Source organism: Rutidosis leptorrhynchoides, chromosome 7 (assembly GCF_046630445.1).
Source record: "Rutidosis leptorrhynchoides isolate AG116_Rl617_1_P2 chromosome 7, CSIRO_AGI_Rlap_v1, whole genome shotgun sequence".
Lineage (NCBI taxonomy): Eukaryota > Viridiplantae > Streptophyta > Magnoliopsida > Asterales > Asteraceae > Rutidosis > Rutidosis leptorrhynchoides.
Window position 1 is genome coordinate 353,348,451 of NC_092339.1, and position 18,464 is coordinate 353,366,914.

Consider the following 18,464-nt stretch of genomic DNA (forward strand, 5'->3'; position numbering starts at 1 on the left):
CATAAACTATACCACTCGAGATATAACTTATACATTTGAGTGTTTTGGTCATTTACTTCTATAAATCATCTTCTCGTTAATTACAATAATAATAGTATTATCAAACGTTTTATAACCAAATTAATATTATATTTTATCGTATTGTTAAATATATATTTTCAATATTAATAAACACGTTTTAAAATACATATCGCAATTTATTCATATATCTAATTTCAACAGTTAATATTCTTTAATATTGTATGTGTCCAAATTACGTTATTTAAACAAACACTTTACCATTTATTTCGGATACCGTTAAAAATGAATGATTTCCCAAATCAACGTGGACCTTACTACAGAGACCCGTAATAATATCATAATCCTTAAGGGACTCAATAAATATCTTTTAATTCAATCGTTTGGCATAATCTTTTAACTCCGTAGTTAAATATATCAATCAGATAATCAAACCAATAAGTTTAATGCACAGTATCATATACTCAACACTTTGTTACGTTTTCAAGTTATAGTATGTATCTATTTACATATAATTGTTCGTGATTTGTTGAGAATAACCGAAGGGTAATTGAATAGTTTAAAATTTTTGAGATTCAGTTTTACAGACTTTGCTTATCGTGTCGGAAACGTTAATCATATAAAGATTAAGTTTAAATTTGGTCAGAAATTTCCGGGTCATCACATTACCGGGGTTGACCCCAAAGCCATAATGATCGCCGTGTTTCGCATGCTGGATCCTCTACTATTCTATGTTCTTCCTGTGTTCTAGGTTAGATTTCAACTTCGATTATGTTGAATTTGATTTCGATTGACTCCAAAATTTAAAATCCAGAACAATAAACACCTCTAGTTGTTAATTATAGTGTAAATTTTTAGGTAAAAAAAAAAAAGAAAAAAAAAGATAAAGGCCATCTATAACCCTTATTACTTTTATTAAATCGAATGTTACCATTAAATATACAAAAAAAGAGTGAAACATCCGTCGCGTAGGCTATGGATCGAGGCTATGTGCCTAACGGCGTTCGCCGAGTTCGAACGATGACGTTACCAGCATTTTTAAGCGAGCGACTCACTCCACATGCTCTTTAGTGAGTAAAACTGTATCATGAAACTGAATATGAATTGCAATACATAGGTGTGTTCATCAACAATTCAAGGTTCAAAGCATTATAAAAAAAAGCAGCAGCTATCCTAATTGACGAAATCAGTATAAATACATTAAAATGATGAAAATTGAAGCACAATACTTTTACAACACAAACATATTTTTTTTTCTAAATGAAATCTTTTCATACGTTAAGGATCCTCGGGTTGTGATTTGATTTTCATTTTTCATTTCTTATCAGGCCTTTAAATTGTTGTCCCAATTATTGTTTAAGTGAGAAAGAACCAGGGTGATATCAGTGTGTCAATAACATGCAGCCTTGAGAAACGGGCTGAAACGTACATCTTTGGATCCGGAGATGATGTCATGGCTTGTGAACCTTGAAGCCAAAGACTCTAGGAACGTAATCCTGTGATGTCTTTTGTGGTTTGAGGTGTCCATAAGTCATCAAGAACAAGTGAGGAAATGTTGACCCAAAATAAGCTCCATCCAGGTCTAGATGCCATTTAAGAAATATTGCAAGATCCACATACACAAAACTAGAACTTTTACAAGAAAAGTGTTTACTTTTCTAATTGACACTTAACTTGATGACACTCGGTTAAAAAAACTCATCTTTTTTACAAGTAAAGCTTAACTAGAAACTTCTGTTTGTATAATTAGTAACTTATAGTAATACATCATTATAATTTAAAAGAAAAAACAAATCTTATGCCCTTCATCAAGATATTGAACGGTTGCTCATGAATAAGGTGCAGTTTAACATACATATTTTTCAGAACAACAAATATTGTGTTTTAAAGAATGGAAAACAGAAAGTGTATATGTTTTAGGGGACTTGTTTTGATAGTAGGTGTTATGTTATTTACAAAATCTATTGTTTATACTAAAACATCTTACCATTTATTAACGTTAAACAGTAAATAACTCACCATCTAAAAACATGGACTCTTTTGACACTAGAAAAAAGTATCTACAAAAGCATGTTAATACTACTGAAAGTTGTAATACAAATGAAGGATACTGTCTTGAAACCTGGATTGAGGGGTATAAATATCTTCACATTTTGGACAGAAAATTTTTACATTGCTTTGTCGAGAAATATCTGATTGACCAACCGGAAGGCCGGGTTGACCACAACAGAATACTCTCGGGCATCTGCCAAATTCTGCGTTTTTATACTTCTCGAGCTGCAAAATAGGATCATTTGCTCCATTGTTAAATTTCACAAAATAGTATTACATTTAAGACAAAAAAAAAAAAAAACTGATATTACAGAGCAAATTCATACCATGGCAGCCAATCCTTTGGTGGTTAAAATATATCGTACATGAATTAGACCATACAGCATTTCGGCTGCTGATTCAATGATTTCATTTTGCTCTTCTGAAAACATATCACCTGCTTAATGTTGAAACATATAGGAATTGAAAGAGAAACCAAAACTAAGATAATACACATTTGTGGTTAACATTTTATATAAATCTAAAAACTAAAAACTTTACCGTGAGACGATTCAACATCAAGAATCAAATCAAGAGCGTAATCATAATACGGAACTTGGCTGCTCAAGCCACACAGATTGAAATCGTCTTGAATATAATTTTCATCAACTTCACAGAAAAACTCATTTCCACGTAGACTGCAAAACCATGATATCCACGACGTTTCTTCCTCGTCGGAGCCACTAACATCTGATTCCTCACTATCTGTTTCTGATTCCTCTACTACATTTTCCTCTCCTACAAAAAATAAAAAATAAATAAAGCTTCTTAATTGATAATTGATAGCATATTTAAGATCAAAATATCAGCAGAAAAATTATATAAACCTAAGCTGATATCACAATTTGTAATAGACATGAATCCTGAACAAGACCTTACAAATTACTCTCATAAACAAAAATTTCAAACCAAATTAGCTTCTTCAAAGTTCACACAACACCAAAATTTCAATAAACGGATTACACATACATACAGCTACATATATGTATCAACATATAGATATAGATATAAATACAAATAAGAAGGAAAACGAACCTTTTGAAAGTTTCTTATTAGGATAAGAAGACTTAGACAACGAAGAAGCTTTAGGGTTTCCAGTTGACGAACGATCTTTATTATTATTATTATTATTAATATTTGTTTCTTTTCCGTTGTTTAGATTGAATCCTGTTCCACCGACTCGAGAACTTGTTGCCGTTGAAGATCGGTCCATTTTCCCCTTGGATCCAACTCCACCTCTTTCTCTGTACATTCTAATTTGGTACTGTATTTGAAACCCTAATTGGAGAGAAATAGAAAGGGGATTAGGGTTTTTCTGTGAAAGAAGAAAGTCAATTTTAACAAATTAAATGATATTTTTTTTTGTTTATTTAAATTAATTTAATTTTGTTTTCTGTATAAAATTCATGTTTTTGAGTGGAGCAAATGTGTGATAAAAAGATGGAAACCGGTGGGTGCCGGTGATGTTTTTTGGGGATAAATTATAGTGTGCGATAATTTTATTTATTTATCGGCGGGAACAACAAGTTTGGAGATTTAATTGTGTGGATTCGGTTGTAGGGTTCATACGGTGCGTCCGTGCTCATTGTACGTTTAATGCTTCGGTGGCAATGTGTGTAGGGAATATCAAGGTTGAAAAAGGCGTGAGACGGGATCGAGACAGTGACGATCTTAAAACATCGAGGCGGGGTTGAAACACACATTTACTTACATTGACTTTGACATATATATATATATATATATATATATATATATATATATATATATATATATATATATATATATACACACACACATATTTTAAATACAAGAAACTTTCGTTTACCCGTTTGTACCTATAATCGTCACTATCGTTAATATAATGCAAAAGGTAACACTAAACTAAGTCAATATCGATCGATTTTACCGACTTTTGGCCGACTTTACCTAAAATTTTGACATTTGACATACGTTGACCCGACATTTCTCCCATTTGAGCCGAATTTTGACTGTTAGACTGACTTATTAGAAGACGGGACGCGGTCGAGACGGACTAATCACAAAAATACCGCAACGGGCGTCGCAACGAACACAACAAAACTAGAAGGAATAGTGGCTTGGTTAGCAAAAGGATGTGAGGGTAATTTTTTCCCGCATTTACAATAATATAAATATAAATAATAACCCATACTCCTGATAAATAAAAAGATGTATTGATGTTAGGGGAATTTTCTTTTTGTACCCGCCCTTGCGGCATTGCACTACAATACGTTTTGTGTTGGATGAGGGTAATAGATCTAAAGTTCAAGTCCTCTTCTTTAAATATTTCATGGTATTTACCTGATTTATAGAGTGACTCCAACGGAGGTTTTACCGACTCGTGTTTCAAGATTGTTATCTTCGACAAAGTTATCTGCCCAAGTCATGCTCAATCCTTAGGTAAAGCAAGCCACGGCGTATAAAAAAACGTTACGGAAAAGGAAACGCAGTCAACAAGATTCAACGATATCTACGAATATCAGTTTATTCGATGAAACTAATGAAAAAAATATGTTTTATTTGTTTTTTTAATATTAGTCTTTTGTTCCAGTCCGAACTTTCGCGATTTCCTCGCTCGGACTGCGGAGGAGTTTTAGACGATAATAAGGTCCGAGTCCGTATGTGGGATTAGGGTCCATTAAGGTTTTACCATTAGAGTTTTAATATGTATACTCTATATATACCGCTTTGATAATGAATAATAATTCACGGGGAATACATTGTTTAACAGAGTAAAGATCACCACACTTACTTTTTACACAATTAAATATATGATCGATTAATAATATTGAGCGGATTCTGTAGTTTTTGACGAGGACTTTACAAATAACCGCTTCAGTTATGACACTAATTGATGCTTCAGTTATTTCCGTTACGATCATGTCAATTGGTGTTCTTATTTACGCTAAACTTTGATGATCGTGTCAATTAGTGTTGGTATGAAACAGAATTATATTGTTGTAGATGCCGAAATGTTAATTCAAGCTACTAAAGATGTTATAAAGGATACAGAGCAAAAAAAATAAAAAATACTCGGGTTAGTAGATTTGTATTGCTGATGGACTGTTTTTGTATTAGCTTTGTATAGTATGTAGTTATAGAATTTTGTACAAGTAGAATTACATATATAACGTAATATCTAAGTTAATTTAATTCAATTCAAGGATGTTATATGATATTTAAGTTAATTTAATTTAATTTAATTCAATTCACTTTTTTGGCAATTTTTGTCTTTTGAAGCATAAAAAAAATCCTGCACAAGTAATCTAAAGAAGGGAGAAGAAACTACAGTAGATAAAGGGTTAATCAACAACTATATTCTCATTAATCAAGATTATGATCTTGAACCGATAATCATCTATCGGCTAACCTAGCTATTGATTGTACATTGTATGGTGACGAAGATTATATATTATTTGTTCGGGTTACAAAGAACTCAAACCTCCATTTGCAACACTTTTTTAGTTTAAAATTGATAAAAATAGCACTAGGATTTATTCATGAACTATGCCAAAAACCTTCTATTGTTATGTTGTAGTTTCTTCAACTTGAGAATTAAAAACAAAGCTTGGAAAGATTGTTGTAATATCCCTGCATTTAAAAAAAATATGTTTAAGCTAAATACCATATATAAATAAGTATCAACATATGTGACCTAGTAACACTTTTTTGTTAATTATGAGTTTGTCAACCAAGACTTAATCTTTTGTTACATAAATTTAACTTTTCTTTCATAAACTGTTAACAAAAGGTTTTACACCCTCATTTAAATAATTAGTATGCATTAATGTGTTGATGTATTCTTAAAGATATTATGAGTTATAATGACATACCTTAAGTATGGAAGTGTCATTATTTTTAACAGGGAAGGGTTTTTGGCAACATAAGCATGCCATTCCGATTTGTCTATCTTTCCATCCCGGTCTCCATCCGCATCTGAAAACGTCTGCTCAAAAAAAAAAAAATGTACAAATCATCATACATCATACAAAATACTTAAAAGAGGGTGCAAAACCTTAATAAAATGTTACTACAACAACCACAAACTCACATGGTCCAGTATCATCTCAATCGTCTCATCGGCCAGCTTCAGCTCAGACTCACGTAAAAGTGCGATTAACATTTGTTTAACCTGAAAAATGAAGTATGTGTTAGACAATGAAACCCGTTGATCTATTATTCATTCTTGAAGAGGTATTTATAGATTACATATAAACCCTAATTATCTAATTAACCCTAATGGACCCAAGCCCACAAACGGACTGGGCCGGACCTAATCCGCCTAACACTCCCCCGCAGTCCGAGCGGCGAAATCGCGACAGCTCGGACTGGAGTTAAAAAAAAAACTAACAAATAAACAAAAGTGACAATTTTTTTTTTGCACTGAATAGAATGATATTCGCTGATTTGGTTGCATTGCTTGACTGCGTTTCCTTTTCCGTAGCGCTTTATTTTTTTCTGTTACGCTGTGGCTTGCTTTGCTTAGCCTAAGGATTGAGCAGAACTTGAGCTTAGAACTTTTATCGCCGATACAATCTTTTTCAACGCTGCAAAACAAGAGACTTTTTTTTTTTTTTGTATATTCCTCTTTTTTTTGGGGGTTTAGAACCTAGTCAAGCTAGGCGGCTCAGCCCCACGCCGATTATTATTATAGAGTTTTAAGAATAATAGAAACGGAAATGAAATACGGAGTAGAAAAACATAAAGGTGAGTTTGGGTTCAATAATTTAGAAAGAAACAAACAAACAAAAAAAAACGTAAAATAAAGAAAATGATAAAACTAGGTTGTAGGCTACGTGGTGTGTAGCGGGAGAAAAGCTTGATAACGAATGGTTTAGCGGCGGCCATTTTTTTTTTTTTTTTTCGGTTGGTGGATAAATTAGATTGGAGATGCATGAGGTGATTAAAGAATAATATAATCTAAATGAGGGTTATGTATAGATGGACAAAAAGAAAACAAACGATCATTATGCTTTATGAGTGACGGCCAATTTCTTCATAGTGGAGGTGATGAAATTTTTAGGGTTAGGGTGGTTCCATCAGGATCATAAGGCTGTGATACCATGTTAGACAATGAAACCTGTTGATCTATTATTCATTCTTGAAGGGGTATTTATAGATTACATATAAACCCTAATTATCTAATTAACTCTAATGGATCCAAGTCCACAAACGGACTGGGCCGGACCTAATCCGCCTAACAGTATGATACTCCTTATAATATAATTATAATTTATAATTTATAATGATATTAAGAAGAAAAAAAACAATCACTACATTATGTAATGGAGACATATTAGGATACATTACATACCTCGTGGCGCTCAATGAATCCTGTTCCATCCAAATCATATAGCTTGAAAGAAACTAAAAAAAAAAAAGTTACATGATCATTAAAGATTTGAAATTCCAATTAAGAACAAGATTAATCAACTAAACTTACAATCAATCTTGTCTTCTAGTGGAGCTTGAGGGTGAAATACATTAAGTGATCTTACAAAGTCACTAAAATCAATAACCCCCTTGTGCTTAACATCAAAAAGAGCAAAAATCTGTGCATATAACTTCATAACCGTCAGATAATGTAACAATATCAATAGAATATGCAAATACCAAGTTTTCATTCAGATCGGTGTAAAACATACCCTGTTTGCAAACAGATTCTTTTTCCTTTTGTTTTTGAACATAGCTAATAAGAATTCTTCCTGCATATATAGAAAAAAGAGAATATTCTCATTGTTATCGACACAAAATATAGGTACGCATATTTGTTTTAACAGAAGAGTCATCAATGAACAATATTTAACAGATTAATATAGATAGATTACCTTACTAATTAGCCCATCATCGACTACAGAACTACTTATGCTCTTGAATAGCTCGAATAGTGCTTCAACTTCACTAACACTGACTGCAAAAAAGAAAAAAATAATAATTTTTTTAAAGGAATTTGTTTAGGGCTGTCGTTAACGTGCTTTAATGTGTTGTACAACTTGATAACCGTCATTTTGAAAGTGTCAAAATCCATTTTTTTAATAAAAAACAATGCAACATAACTTAAATATGGTAACAACGCGAATTGAACAAACTTACAAGCTGTTTGAGAAGCAAGAGTCCGTGGGTCTTCACGACCAGGAACCGTTGTACCCACGTAAGAATAACAACAGCCCATTGAGACGATGCGAATTTACGAGAATTCACTGCTGTTTATCATCAATATCATCTCAACCTTCATAATATATGATTTGACACAAACCGAAACAGTTTTCATCAGTTAAGCAGCAAAAAGTTAAACAGAACCTTCATCACACAATGATTACAAATACAAAAAATTGTTTAATTAAATCAAGATGGCAAATTGTCTAAAAAGGTAACAACTCAAAAAATGATCAGATATTCAGATTCAACAATGTAAAGTATTAACTTCAGCTCTTAACAACAACAATAGACTGAAAGTTCAATTTTTGACAAATTAAGTAGTGAAAGTTCAAATTTTTAATTTAAATAGGACTCATATACATACATATATTTAATCTTTTGCCAAAAAATTGTCGTTAAAAAAAATATATATATATTTAATCTTTACAAAATATGTGTACATAAAATTGTCGAAATTAATATTTTGTGTATATATATATATCTAATTCACATATTCACATATTCACATATATATATATATATATATATTAAGCAATAAACAACTTAAGGGTAGTTGTGATTCAAAAAACTATATATATATATTGTTAAAAAGCAAGATCATAATTCCCAGTGGTGATATTAAAAGTTAAAAATAATTAAGGAACCATGTCTACACATATAAATCGACAAATGCCATATATAATTATACAACCAAAACTAAAAAAATGTATACAATAAGTAATACTCGTAATTAACAAGTAATTAAAGATATAGAGATTGCATGCAATTTACCGGCGAGGACGAAACGAGCCGCCCTAACGGAGAGATGCGGTTTTCGTGGATGCCGGAAACGGAAAAATTAATATTATTATTTTTTAATAAATTAATTAATTTTAATGCGTAAATAAATAAATAAAAAGGTGCGTTTGAATGTATCGATCTTCTTCCTTACGAAACCCGTATAGATGTGTCACGTTTTCGAGTCGCAGCATACACAAATATATATACTGGGTCGGGATACACTGCCACGTGGACTCCGCGTGGTATTTCTAAGTTGTTTTTCAGCCGTTAGTTTTTTTTTTTTTTTTTAAATATATATCGTACTTTTGGGCGACGATATTGGGCTTTTAAACGAATACGCTTTGATCCGAGTAATATGGAATAGACCATACAACGAGCCCAAATCTTCTTACCTAATTTGGCTATTATTTTCTTTTTTTCCTTTTCTTAAAATGCAGAAGGTAGTCAGATGGGAATTAAACAATGTGTTTATTTTAAAAATTTTCAAACATTCAACCACTATATAACCCCTTAAGATTTAATTATGATTACTTACTGTACATTTTTAATGAAATTAAACTATACTCCGTAAAAAAACTTACCTTATGAACCAAAGTAGTACGTAATTTAAAGTCAGATGTTCAAAGTTAAAGTTGAATTATCACGTGTGATTGTATCACAATAGTAATCCAACTTGAAGAGGATGATCTTCTTTAAGGTCGAAGCGTAGAACTGTGCATGGTACATGACCAGACCAAACTAACTCGAAACGGTTCCATCTCAAGTCTCATTCTATAGCAAAAAGTCGAACCAAAGACCAAACCATATAGTATCGATTTGATTCGGTTTTCGACAAGACCCTGTTTGGGATATAAAGTGGACCCTCATAAAAATTAAACTTTTTAATACGTATAAAAAAGTTAATATGGAGTTTTACTGAAAGTAATCAACAAACTAAAACTTCTCAATTAAGTTGCATCAGATTGTTTTACTTACACTATTATTTAAATAAAGCCACATTTTACATATTTTTTTAAATAAAAATGACGCTATTAACATAGTCAATACTCTTCGATATATCATTATTAATAGTTATTAACGTTAATCCATTACAACTCTTAATTAAAGTATTAAATGATTATTCAATGTGTGCACATAAATTGAAACTTAATGCATACTCAATTAAAGGGATTTGAACATACATTTTTCTTCATAATCTTTGAGTAGGTCTTCGACTTTTCTTCTAATTAAGCAAAACTATTTTAGAATTAACTAGTCACAGGCATAACCCAAAAAGACCCCTCATCCACTCCACATCAGCGTCACTATTATCAGTGGTCTAAATGCCCAACGAAATCACTATAAATTTTACACCATTTAGTGTGTTTATAAATGTATTCTGTTAAAATTAGTGCAAATATGCTCAACTAATTCACTTTGACTCCAAACTAATCCCTTAATTTTCTCATTTATGGTTTTGTTTGACTACTTTCTTTCATGTTGCATGGCTTTAACAAGTGTGGTAGATGTATCTAATCATGTTGTATGTACTTTAATCTTGTATTTAAGCTTGTTGATTGTAAGCATTGAAAATCAATCCAACACATTCTACTTTCACTTGTTCATTCTTTTAGTTTACTAAACTTACATTTCCAGCAAGATATCTAGTTGTTTTTATGGTATCAGAGCAAGGTTTTAAAATTAATCTTTGTGTGCAAATACTCAAAGTTACAAAGCTAAATTCTTGCTATCAAAAATGGAAGTTTCAAATGTAAACAACGGTGGTATGATCAACGACATGGAAAGACTTGTAGGCAACAACTACAAGTATTGGAAGATGTGTATGGAAGCTTATCTCCAAGGTCAAGACCTATGGGAACTTGTGGCCGGAAGTGATGCCATAATTTTCGTAGAAACTCTTGAGCAAGGCGAGTCACGAAGAAAATGGAAGATCAAGTGTGGGAAGGCTCTCTTTGCGCTGAGGACATCAATTAGCAAAGAGTTCATAGAACACGTTCGTGATCTTAACTCGCAAAGGAGGTTTGGGATACTCTTGAGAAACTCTTTAGCAAGAAGAATACCGCGCGGTTGCAATTCTTGGAAAATGAGTTAGCAATCTCAAGACAAGAAGGTATGTCAGTTTCTGAATATTTTTTACGGGTCAAAAATATTTGTTCTGAAATTTCAGAGATTGATACAAACGAGAAAATCAGTGAATCTAGACTTTCGGTTGAAGAATTAGAAAATTTACTCTCTAATCAAAAAGCTTTGGCCAAGCAAATGGCTAAAGGATTTGAAAATGATGCGGTATTGTTTTCAAAAGGGAAGAACTTTAAGAAAGATTCTTCTAGCAAAGAAAAAGAAGAAGAGCAAACTAGTTACAAAAGTAACTATGAGAAGAAACCTCCCACATGTTACAAGTGCGGGAATGTTGGTCACATCAAGAGATATTGTCGTTCTAAAGTCACAAAAGCAAACGTGGCTTGTTCAAGCAACGATGATGATGAAGTCAAATGGGAGCAATGTTTTACCGTTGATACGGTTGTTAAGAAGAATCAATGGATTGTTGATTCGGGTTGCTCTCATCACGTAACCGGTGATGGAACTCTTCTTCATGACGTTAGAGATCACAATCAAAATTGAGTTGTAATCACGGCTGATAACTCAACTCATCCGGTTAAAAAGGAAGGTAATGCTATTATTGATGTTAATAATAATACTTTTACTTTGGAAGATGTTTATCTTGTTCCTAAATTGACCAAGAATCTAGTTTCGGTACCTCAAATTACCGAATCTGGAAAACATGCTCTTTTTGGTCCAACAGGTGTGAAAGTCCTTGAGAATGTCAAGGAGATTGTAGGTGATGTTCTTTTCACGGGAGAAAAGAAAGGTTCTTTGTTTGTGTTGTCCGCAGGTGAGGCTTATGTGAAGAAAACAAGTCAAACCGACAACGGAGCTATTTGGCATGCTAGACTAGGCCATGTGGGATATCAAATGTTGCAAAAGATATTCTCACATAAGCTAGTTGATGGAATTCCTCAATTAAAGAATGTTCGTGAGGAAGTAATATGCCAAGGATGTCAATATGGAAAGTCACACCAACTTCCATATAAGAAGTCAACAAATCAAAAACAAGGTTTGCTTGACTTAATTCATACGGACTTGATGGGGCCAACAAAAACACCAAGTTATAGTGGTCATTGCTATGTCATGGTGTTAATTGATGACTATTCTCGGTTTACTTTGGTGAAATTCCTAAAGGAGAAAAGTGAAGCCTTATCAAAGTTCATAGAGTTCAAAGAAGCGGTAGAATCAGAATTTGGGAGAAAGGTAAAAGCTCTTAGGAGTGATAATGGTGGAGAATTCATGTCAAATGATTTCTTTACTTATTGTAAAACAAATGGTATCTCTCGCCAAATGACTTGTCCGGATACTCCACAACAAAATGGGGTTTCAGAAAGAAAGATTGCTTACCTTATTTCAATATGCTTATCTTGGTTACATGACAAAAGGTTGCCTAGGGAGCTATGGGCGGAAGCACTTCAATGTGCTTGTCATGTGTCTAATCGGTTACCATCTTGGCCAGGTACACAAAAATTAGCTTTTGAGCTAGCTTATGGTCAAAAGCCAAACGTAAGCTATTTTAGGGTGTTTGGTTCTATTTGTTATGTTCATGTTCCAAAAGCTAACCGAACCAAACTTGACCCAAAAGCTCGAAAGTGTATTTTTGTTGGTTATGATTCTCACAGGAAAGGTTGGAGGTATATGGATCAAGAAACAAAGAAGTTTACCACTTCAAGAGATGTGGTATTTGATGAAGTGTCTTCTCAATTTTCTGAATCAAGCAAAAATGGTGAAGAAAATAGAGATTACAAATTTATGTGTAAGACCCAAATATTTGTAGTGTACATAAGTGTATTTACGATACTTGAAGTGGGGGTTTTGTTGTACATATTTAAATTAAGAAGAAATCTGCCCAGGCCATCCGTGCGCTGCGCAAGGTAATGGCGCGCCGTGCCAAATGCTGACAATTCACTTCTTCCTTTTTAAATTAGATATTTTGAGAGCTTTTTGGTAATTACACATGGGGGCCTGAATTAAAGGCCCTAGATCAGTCTTGGAGCCTCATTTACTCCATTTCCATCTACTTCAACCTTATCACTTAAATTCTAGAGAGAGAGTAAGATCCTAGTGTGAGAAAACTCATTTTGGAGAAGAAGAAGAAGGAATCTTGCTTAAGCTCAAGTTATAAAGTTGTTCATCTACTTCCTAGCTAAATTTTGAGTGTAGTGGTATGCTTTAATCTTAATTTCCTTGTTTAATTTGATTAAGGGTTAGGGTTTGGGGTAAATGATGAACTTAAAACCCATTTGTGGGTGAATTGGGTGTTTTGGGTGAAATTGGGTCATGTAGACTCAAAGATGACTAACTAGAGTTCTCAAAGTGTTAGATTGATGTTTATGAACTTAAATTAGTTAGTAAATTGCTAGCACACCTATATATATGTAAGTGGACATTGTGTGGGTTAGTGGATGACCCGAAATGGGTGTGTTGACCTTAAATTGGTCAAACGGGTCAAAATGGACCTAGGTTAGTTAATGTTTGTGATTAATGCATAAACCTTGTGTTGAAATTTGTTTTAAACCTATCTTGGCTAATGTTAGGGTTTTGGTGTGAATTGACCCAATTTTAGGGTTAAGTGTCCAAATAGGTCAAAATGACCTAGTAATGGTGAGTGTTGTGAGTTTGACCAACTTGAACGAATGATTGATTATATATACTTTGTAATAGGTTCGTTACCTTGAAGTTTCAAGCTTGGTTTATTGATTCACCGAAGGCGTAAGGTGAGTGGAATAATTATATGCGTAGATATATAATGTGTTTATTTGTGTAGCGTGAGATGTGAAGTGTCGATGTGCTAAGACACCACGTTCACGTAACGAGTGAAGTGTCGATGTGTTAAGACGCCACTCAAGAGTGAAGCATCGATGTGCTAAGATGCCACTCCAAGAGATTAACGGGTGAAGTGCCGATGTGTTAACGTGCCACTCGAGGTGAAGTATCGACGTGTTAAGATGCCACCTCAAGTAAAATGAAGAGTGAAGTGTCGAAGTGTTATGACACCACTCGGGGTGAAGTGTCGATGTGTTAAGACGCCACCCAGGGTGAAGTATCGACGTGTTAAGATGCCACCCGTGGGGTTAGTGTACGAAGTGTTAAGTGCACTAATGGTTGTTGTGAACTCCGACGGTCTTTAAACACCGTTCCCTCGTTTGATTGGTTAACCATGGTTATTGTGTTGTAGTGTAAGCATATTATATTTGTTCAAGTTAAATATGCTATTGTTATGCTAGGTTGGTTATTGGAGGTTATAGCTTGTATTTATGACGATAAGCTAATTGTGTTTGCTAGCATGTATAGGTATGCGTGTAAGTGTTTGCAAGTAGATATATTATATATGTATGTGTATAATTATTGCATTCACTAAGCTTTGCTTACCCTCTCGTTGTATACCTTTTTATAGGTTCGGTTGTGGACAAGGGTAAGGGCATTATCTTGGATTAGAGATCCCGCTTTGTTGTTGGGGGACGCTTTTTAGATGAGTTAGCTTTTGGAGTTTAACCGAGACTTGGGTAGTTTAACCCCAAACACCATCCTCGTAGTGTCGTTTGGAAATTAAACTAATGTGGTCGAAACTCAAACTTTTGTATGAAACTCGTAAAATGGCCGATGTGGGCCCCGCTTTGTAAAACTTATTTTATGTTTGAATCGTGTTAGTTTTACATGTTTGAATATGTTGTTAAAAGCGTTTTGTCTAATTATATCGGGAAGTGGCCGATCTTTTTCGCAAAAATGGAAAAGTTGGACAGACCCATTCTGCGCGCCGCGCGGGGTCATGGCGCGCCGCGCCATTAGCTGAACATAGATTTTTTTTTATATTTTAAGCGGGTTCGATTGCGATTTGGTTTGGGTTGTTACAAGTGGTATCAGAGCATGGTCTAAGGGATTTAGGTGACTTGAGATAGGCGCCTAGACTTAGACTTTTTGTGTGCGCGTTATGCGGAACTTGTAGGACTTTGGGTCTGATCGGGTTTTGGTTAGTGCATAGGTTTATGTGAACTAATCATGCGCTATTGTTTTGTGTGGTATTTGAAATCGTCAAGCGAGATAGACGTAGTACTAGTGAGTTAATGCGATGTGCTCGCGTAACAATGATTAGCTACCATTGTTACGGGTTCAAATCGTGTCAAACAAGCGATGTACAATGATTGTTGAGCGAGATGGAGTAGTGTGGTGTATATGTATATACATATGTGTTAAGTCCTTTCGTTTCATTGCTTAATTTACTTCGTTTTATAGAATGAAGATGAGAAATGGACACGACACCAATGATGGAAGTACGAGTGAGGACGTTGAGTTCATGGCCAAAGTTGAGGCCATCTTTAAACGTCAAAAGGCGGAGTTCCTCGAGGATGTTAAGAAAATGTTTCTAGATACGATTGACGAGCAATTAGTCAATGTAGTTACGGAGAAAGTGAAGGCCGTTCTTCACAAAGATAATGTGGGAAGACGGGACTTTCTCTATAAGAACTTCAAGGATTCTCAACCTCCCACCTTTGAAGGTAAACGAGACCCTCTAAAGAGTGCCCGTTGGATATCCGATATGGAGGGGGCCTTCCGTACTTGTGAATGTCCTCCCGATAAGAAGACAAGGTACGGGTGTGGTATGTTGAGGGGCGATGCTAAGTTGTGGTGGGACGCAAAACTCCAAGTTTATGGTGAAGAGCAATGCATGGAATTCACGTGGGATGAATTCAAGTCCGAATTTTTCAAGGAATACCGAACTTTGGCCGATCTTACTAGGCTTAAGGACGAGTTACGTTCCTTGAGGCAAGGGTCAATGGATTTGAACACTCTCAAATCCATGTTTTTGTCCAAGACCCAATTTTGCCCGGAGTATGTCGGAAATGATAAGATGTTGAAGGAATACTTTTACCGAACGTTGAATGATTGTTATCAATATAAGATTAGTGTAACGGTGGTGAAAACTTTCGATGAGTTATTTGATATGGCCAAGGGTTTTGAGGCGCTCGTGTTGAGGAAGAGCGGCTTTACTTTTGGCAAGAGAAAGAGTGAAGGTTCGAACCTTTCAAACTACTCAAACAAAAAGAACAAGAAGGGTTCCAGTAATGTTAGTAGTGGGAAGAAGGGTGCTTCTGGGGATTTTTCTTATTCGTGCTATAATTGTGGACAAAAGGGCCACATGTCTCGTGAATGTCCTAGTCTATCCTCCGCAAACAAAATCACTTGTTTTAATTGTGGTAAAGAGGGGCACAAAAGGCTGGAATGTCCCGACTTGGGTAATGATAATGTTAAGAAGTTAGAGAAGGCGGCGGGTACGGCAAGGGGTCGAAATTATTTGATGACCAATGATGAAGCCAAGCAATCGAACGAAGTGGTCTCAGGTACTTTCATGGTTAATTCTAATCCGGCAAGGATTCTATTTAATAGTGGTGCAAACTTGTCGTTTGTGTCACCAAAATTTGTGCCTAAACTTAATAAACCGTTAGCTAAGTTAAGTCATCCGGTAGAAGTTGAAATAGCGGATGGCAAGACGGTGCTAGTGGTTGATGTGTGTAAAAATTGTGATGTTGTGTTTGGTGCCGAAAACTTTAAAATTGATCTCATCCCTATGACTTTGGGCGATTTTGATATCGTTGTGGGTATGGATTGGCTCGATCGAAATAGAGCCGATATTGCATACCATGAAAAATCTATTCGAGTGAAGACCCCAAGTGGGGGAGGGTTAATTATTCATGGCGATAAGCGAAGAAGACTTGTGCCGATATGCACTTTTGCACGGACACGTCGTTTTCTTGTTAGTGGTGGCATGGATTTTCTTGCCCAAGTTGTTGATACTCGTGATGAGCCACCATCCATTCGTGAAATTCCGATGGTAAGTGAATTTGAAGACGTTTTTCCGGATGAGTTACCGGGTGTTCCGGCGGAAAGACAAGTTGAATTTCGCATTGAGTTAGTTCCGGGGGCTATTCCCATTGCTAAAACTCCTTATCGTTTAGCACCAACGAAAATGCAAGAGTTGTTAAATCAAACCCAAGAGTTGCTTGAGAAGGGTTTTATTCGACCGAGTACTTCGCCATGGGGCACTCCGATTTTATTTGTGAAGAAGAAGGATGGTAGTATGCGGATGTGCATCGATTATCGGGAGTTGAATAAAGTGACGATCAAGAATCGTTATCCATTGCCTAGGATTGACGATTTGTTTGACCAACTCCAAGGTGCAACGTATTTATCTAAAATCAACCTACGGTCCGGCTATCACCAAATGAGGGTCCGTGAGGAAGATATCGAGAAAACGGCTTTTCGACCGCGTTATGGGCATTTTGAATTCGTAGTTATGCCTTTTGGTCTTACGAATGCACCGGCGGCATTCATGGATCTTATGAACCGAGTATGCCAACCTATGTTGGACAAGTCGGTGATTGTGTTCATTGACGACATACTAGTCTACTCGAAAAGTATGAACGAACATGAACGTCATTTGCGTGAAGTATTGAAGACGTTACGAAAGGAGAAGTTGTATGCTAAGTTCTCCAAATGTGAATTTTGGCTAAGGGAGGTTCAATTCCTTGGCCACATTGTGAACAAAGACGGTATTCAAGTAGATCCGGTGAAGATAGAGACGGTGAAGAGTTGGAGACAACCGACTACGCCTACGGAGGTCCGAAGTTTTCTCGGATTGGCCGATTATTATCGTCGGTTTATCCAAGACTTTTCTAAGATTGCTTCTTCATTGACGAAGTTGACGAGGAAGAACGCGAGATTTAATTGGGAGAACGAACAAGAAATTGCTTTTCAATTGTTAAAAGAGAAGTTGTGCCAAGCTCCGGTGTTAGTGTTGCCGGAAGGGGTGGAAGACATGATGGTTTATTGTGATGCTTCGTTAAATGGGCTCGGGTGTGTTCTAATGCAAAGAGGTAAAGTCATTGCTTACGCCTCTTGACAATTAAAGGAACACGAAATGAGATATCCGACTCATGATCTTGAGTTGTCGGCGGTGGTACATGCGTTGAAAATTTGGCGCCACTACTTGTATGGTGTCAAGAGTATGATTTATTCGGATCATAAGAGTTTGAAACATCTCTTTAACCAACGAGATTTGAATTATCGTCAACGTAGGTGGATGGACGTGGTAAAAGAATATGATTGTGAAATACTTTATCATCCGGGCAAGGCGAATATGGTCGCGGATGTAGAGACCCATCCTAATCCATCAGGACGAAGTCCATATCGATTATAAATGATTCACGATAGTTGATTTCATTGCGAGGTATTTGACCTCTATATGATACATTTTACAAACATTGCATTCGTTTTTAAAAAGACAAACTTTTAAT

The 18,464-nt window shown here is 35.1% G+C and overlaps 2 protein-coding genes across 2 annotated transcripts; both read right to left on the bottom strand.

Annotated features, from left to right (window-relative positions):
* Positions 1–1,103: 1,103 nt before the first annotated feature.
* LOC139857247 (casein kinase II subunit beta-2-like) lies at positions 1,104–3,456 on the bottom strand. Its single transcript, XM_071845983.1, has 5 exons — positions 3,145–3,456; positions 2,611–2,847; positions 2,397–2,506; positions 2,130–2,295; positions 1,104–1,600 (listed from the first exon to the last, which is right to left on the bottom strand). Exons 1-5 carry the CDS (start codon positions 3,359–3,361, stop codon positions 1,470–1,472), a joined length of 861 nt encoding a protein of 286 aa, XP_071702084.1. The 5' UTR covers positions 3,362–3,456; the 3' UTR covers positions 1,104–1,469.
* Positions 3,457–5,527: 2,071 nt separating this feature from the next.
* Positions 5,528–8,299, bottom strand: LOC139856952 (calcineurin B-like protein 9). Its single transcript, XM_071845662.1, has 8 exons — positions 8,221–8,299; positions 7,956–8,038; positions 7,773–7,832; positions 7,571–7,679; positions 7,442–7,494; positions 6,179–6,259; positions 5,961–6,073; positions 5,528–5,718 (listed from the first exon to the last, which is right to left on the bottom strand). Exons 1-8 carry the CDS (start codon positions 8,297–8,299, stop codon positions 5,655–5,657), a joined length of 642 nt encoding a protein of 213 aa, XP_071701763.1. The 3' UTR covers positions 5,528–5,654.
* Positions 8,300–18,464: the final 10,165 nt, after the last annotated feature.

Bases quoted from the DNA above. Each gene is read 5' to 3' on its own strand.
- LOC139857247 (XM_071845983.1), bottom strand. From the start codon at position 3,361: ATGTACAGAGAAAGAGGTGGAGTTGGATCCAAGGGGAAAATGGACCGA. The intron at 2,848-3,144 runs GTTCGTTTTCCT...TATTTTTTGTAG, and splicing joins TAATAAGAAACTTTCAAAAG to GAGAGGAAAATGTAGTAGAG. The intron at 2,296-2,396 runs GTATGAATTTGC...CCTATTTTGCAG, and splicing joins CCAAAGGATTGGCTGCCATG to CTCGAGAAGTATAAAAACGC.
- LOC139856952 (XM_071845662.1), bottom strand. From the start codon at position 8,299: ATGGGCTGTTGTTATTCTTACGTGGGTACAACGGTTCCTGGTCGTGAA. The intron at 8,039-8,220 runs GTAAGTTTGTTC...TCTTTTTTGCAG, and splicing joins TCTTGCTTCTCAAACAGCTT to TCAGTGTTAGTGAAGTTGAA. The intron at 7,680-7,772 runs GTATGTTTTACA...TTATATGCACAG, and splicing joins AGAATCTGTTTGCAAACAGG to ATTTTTGCTCTTTTTGATGT.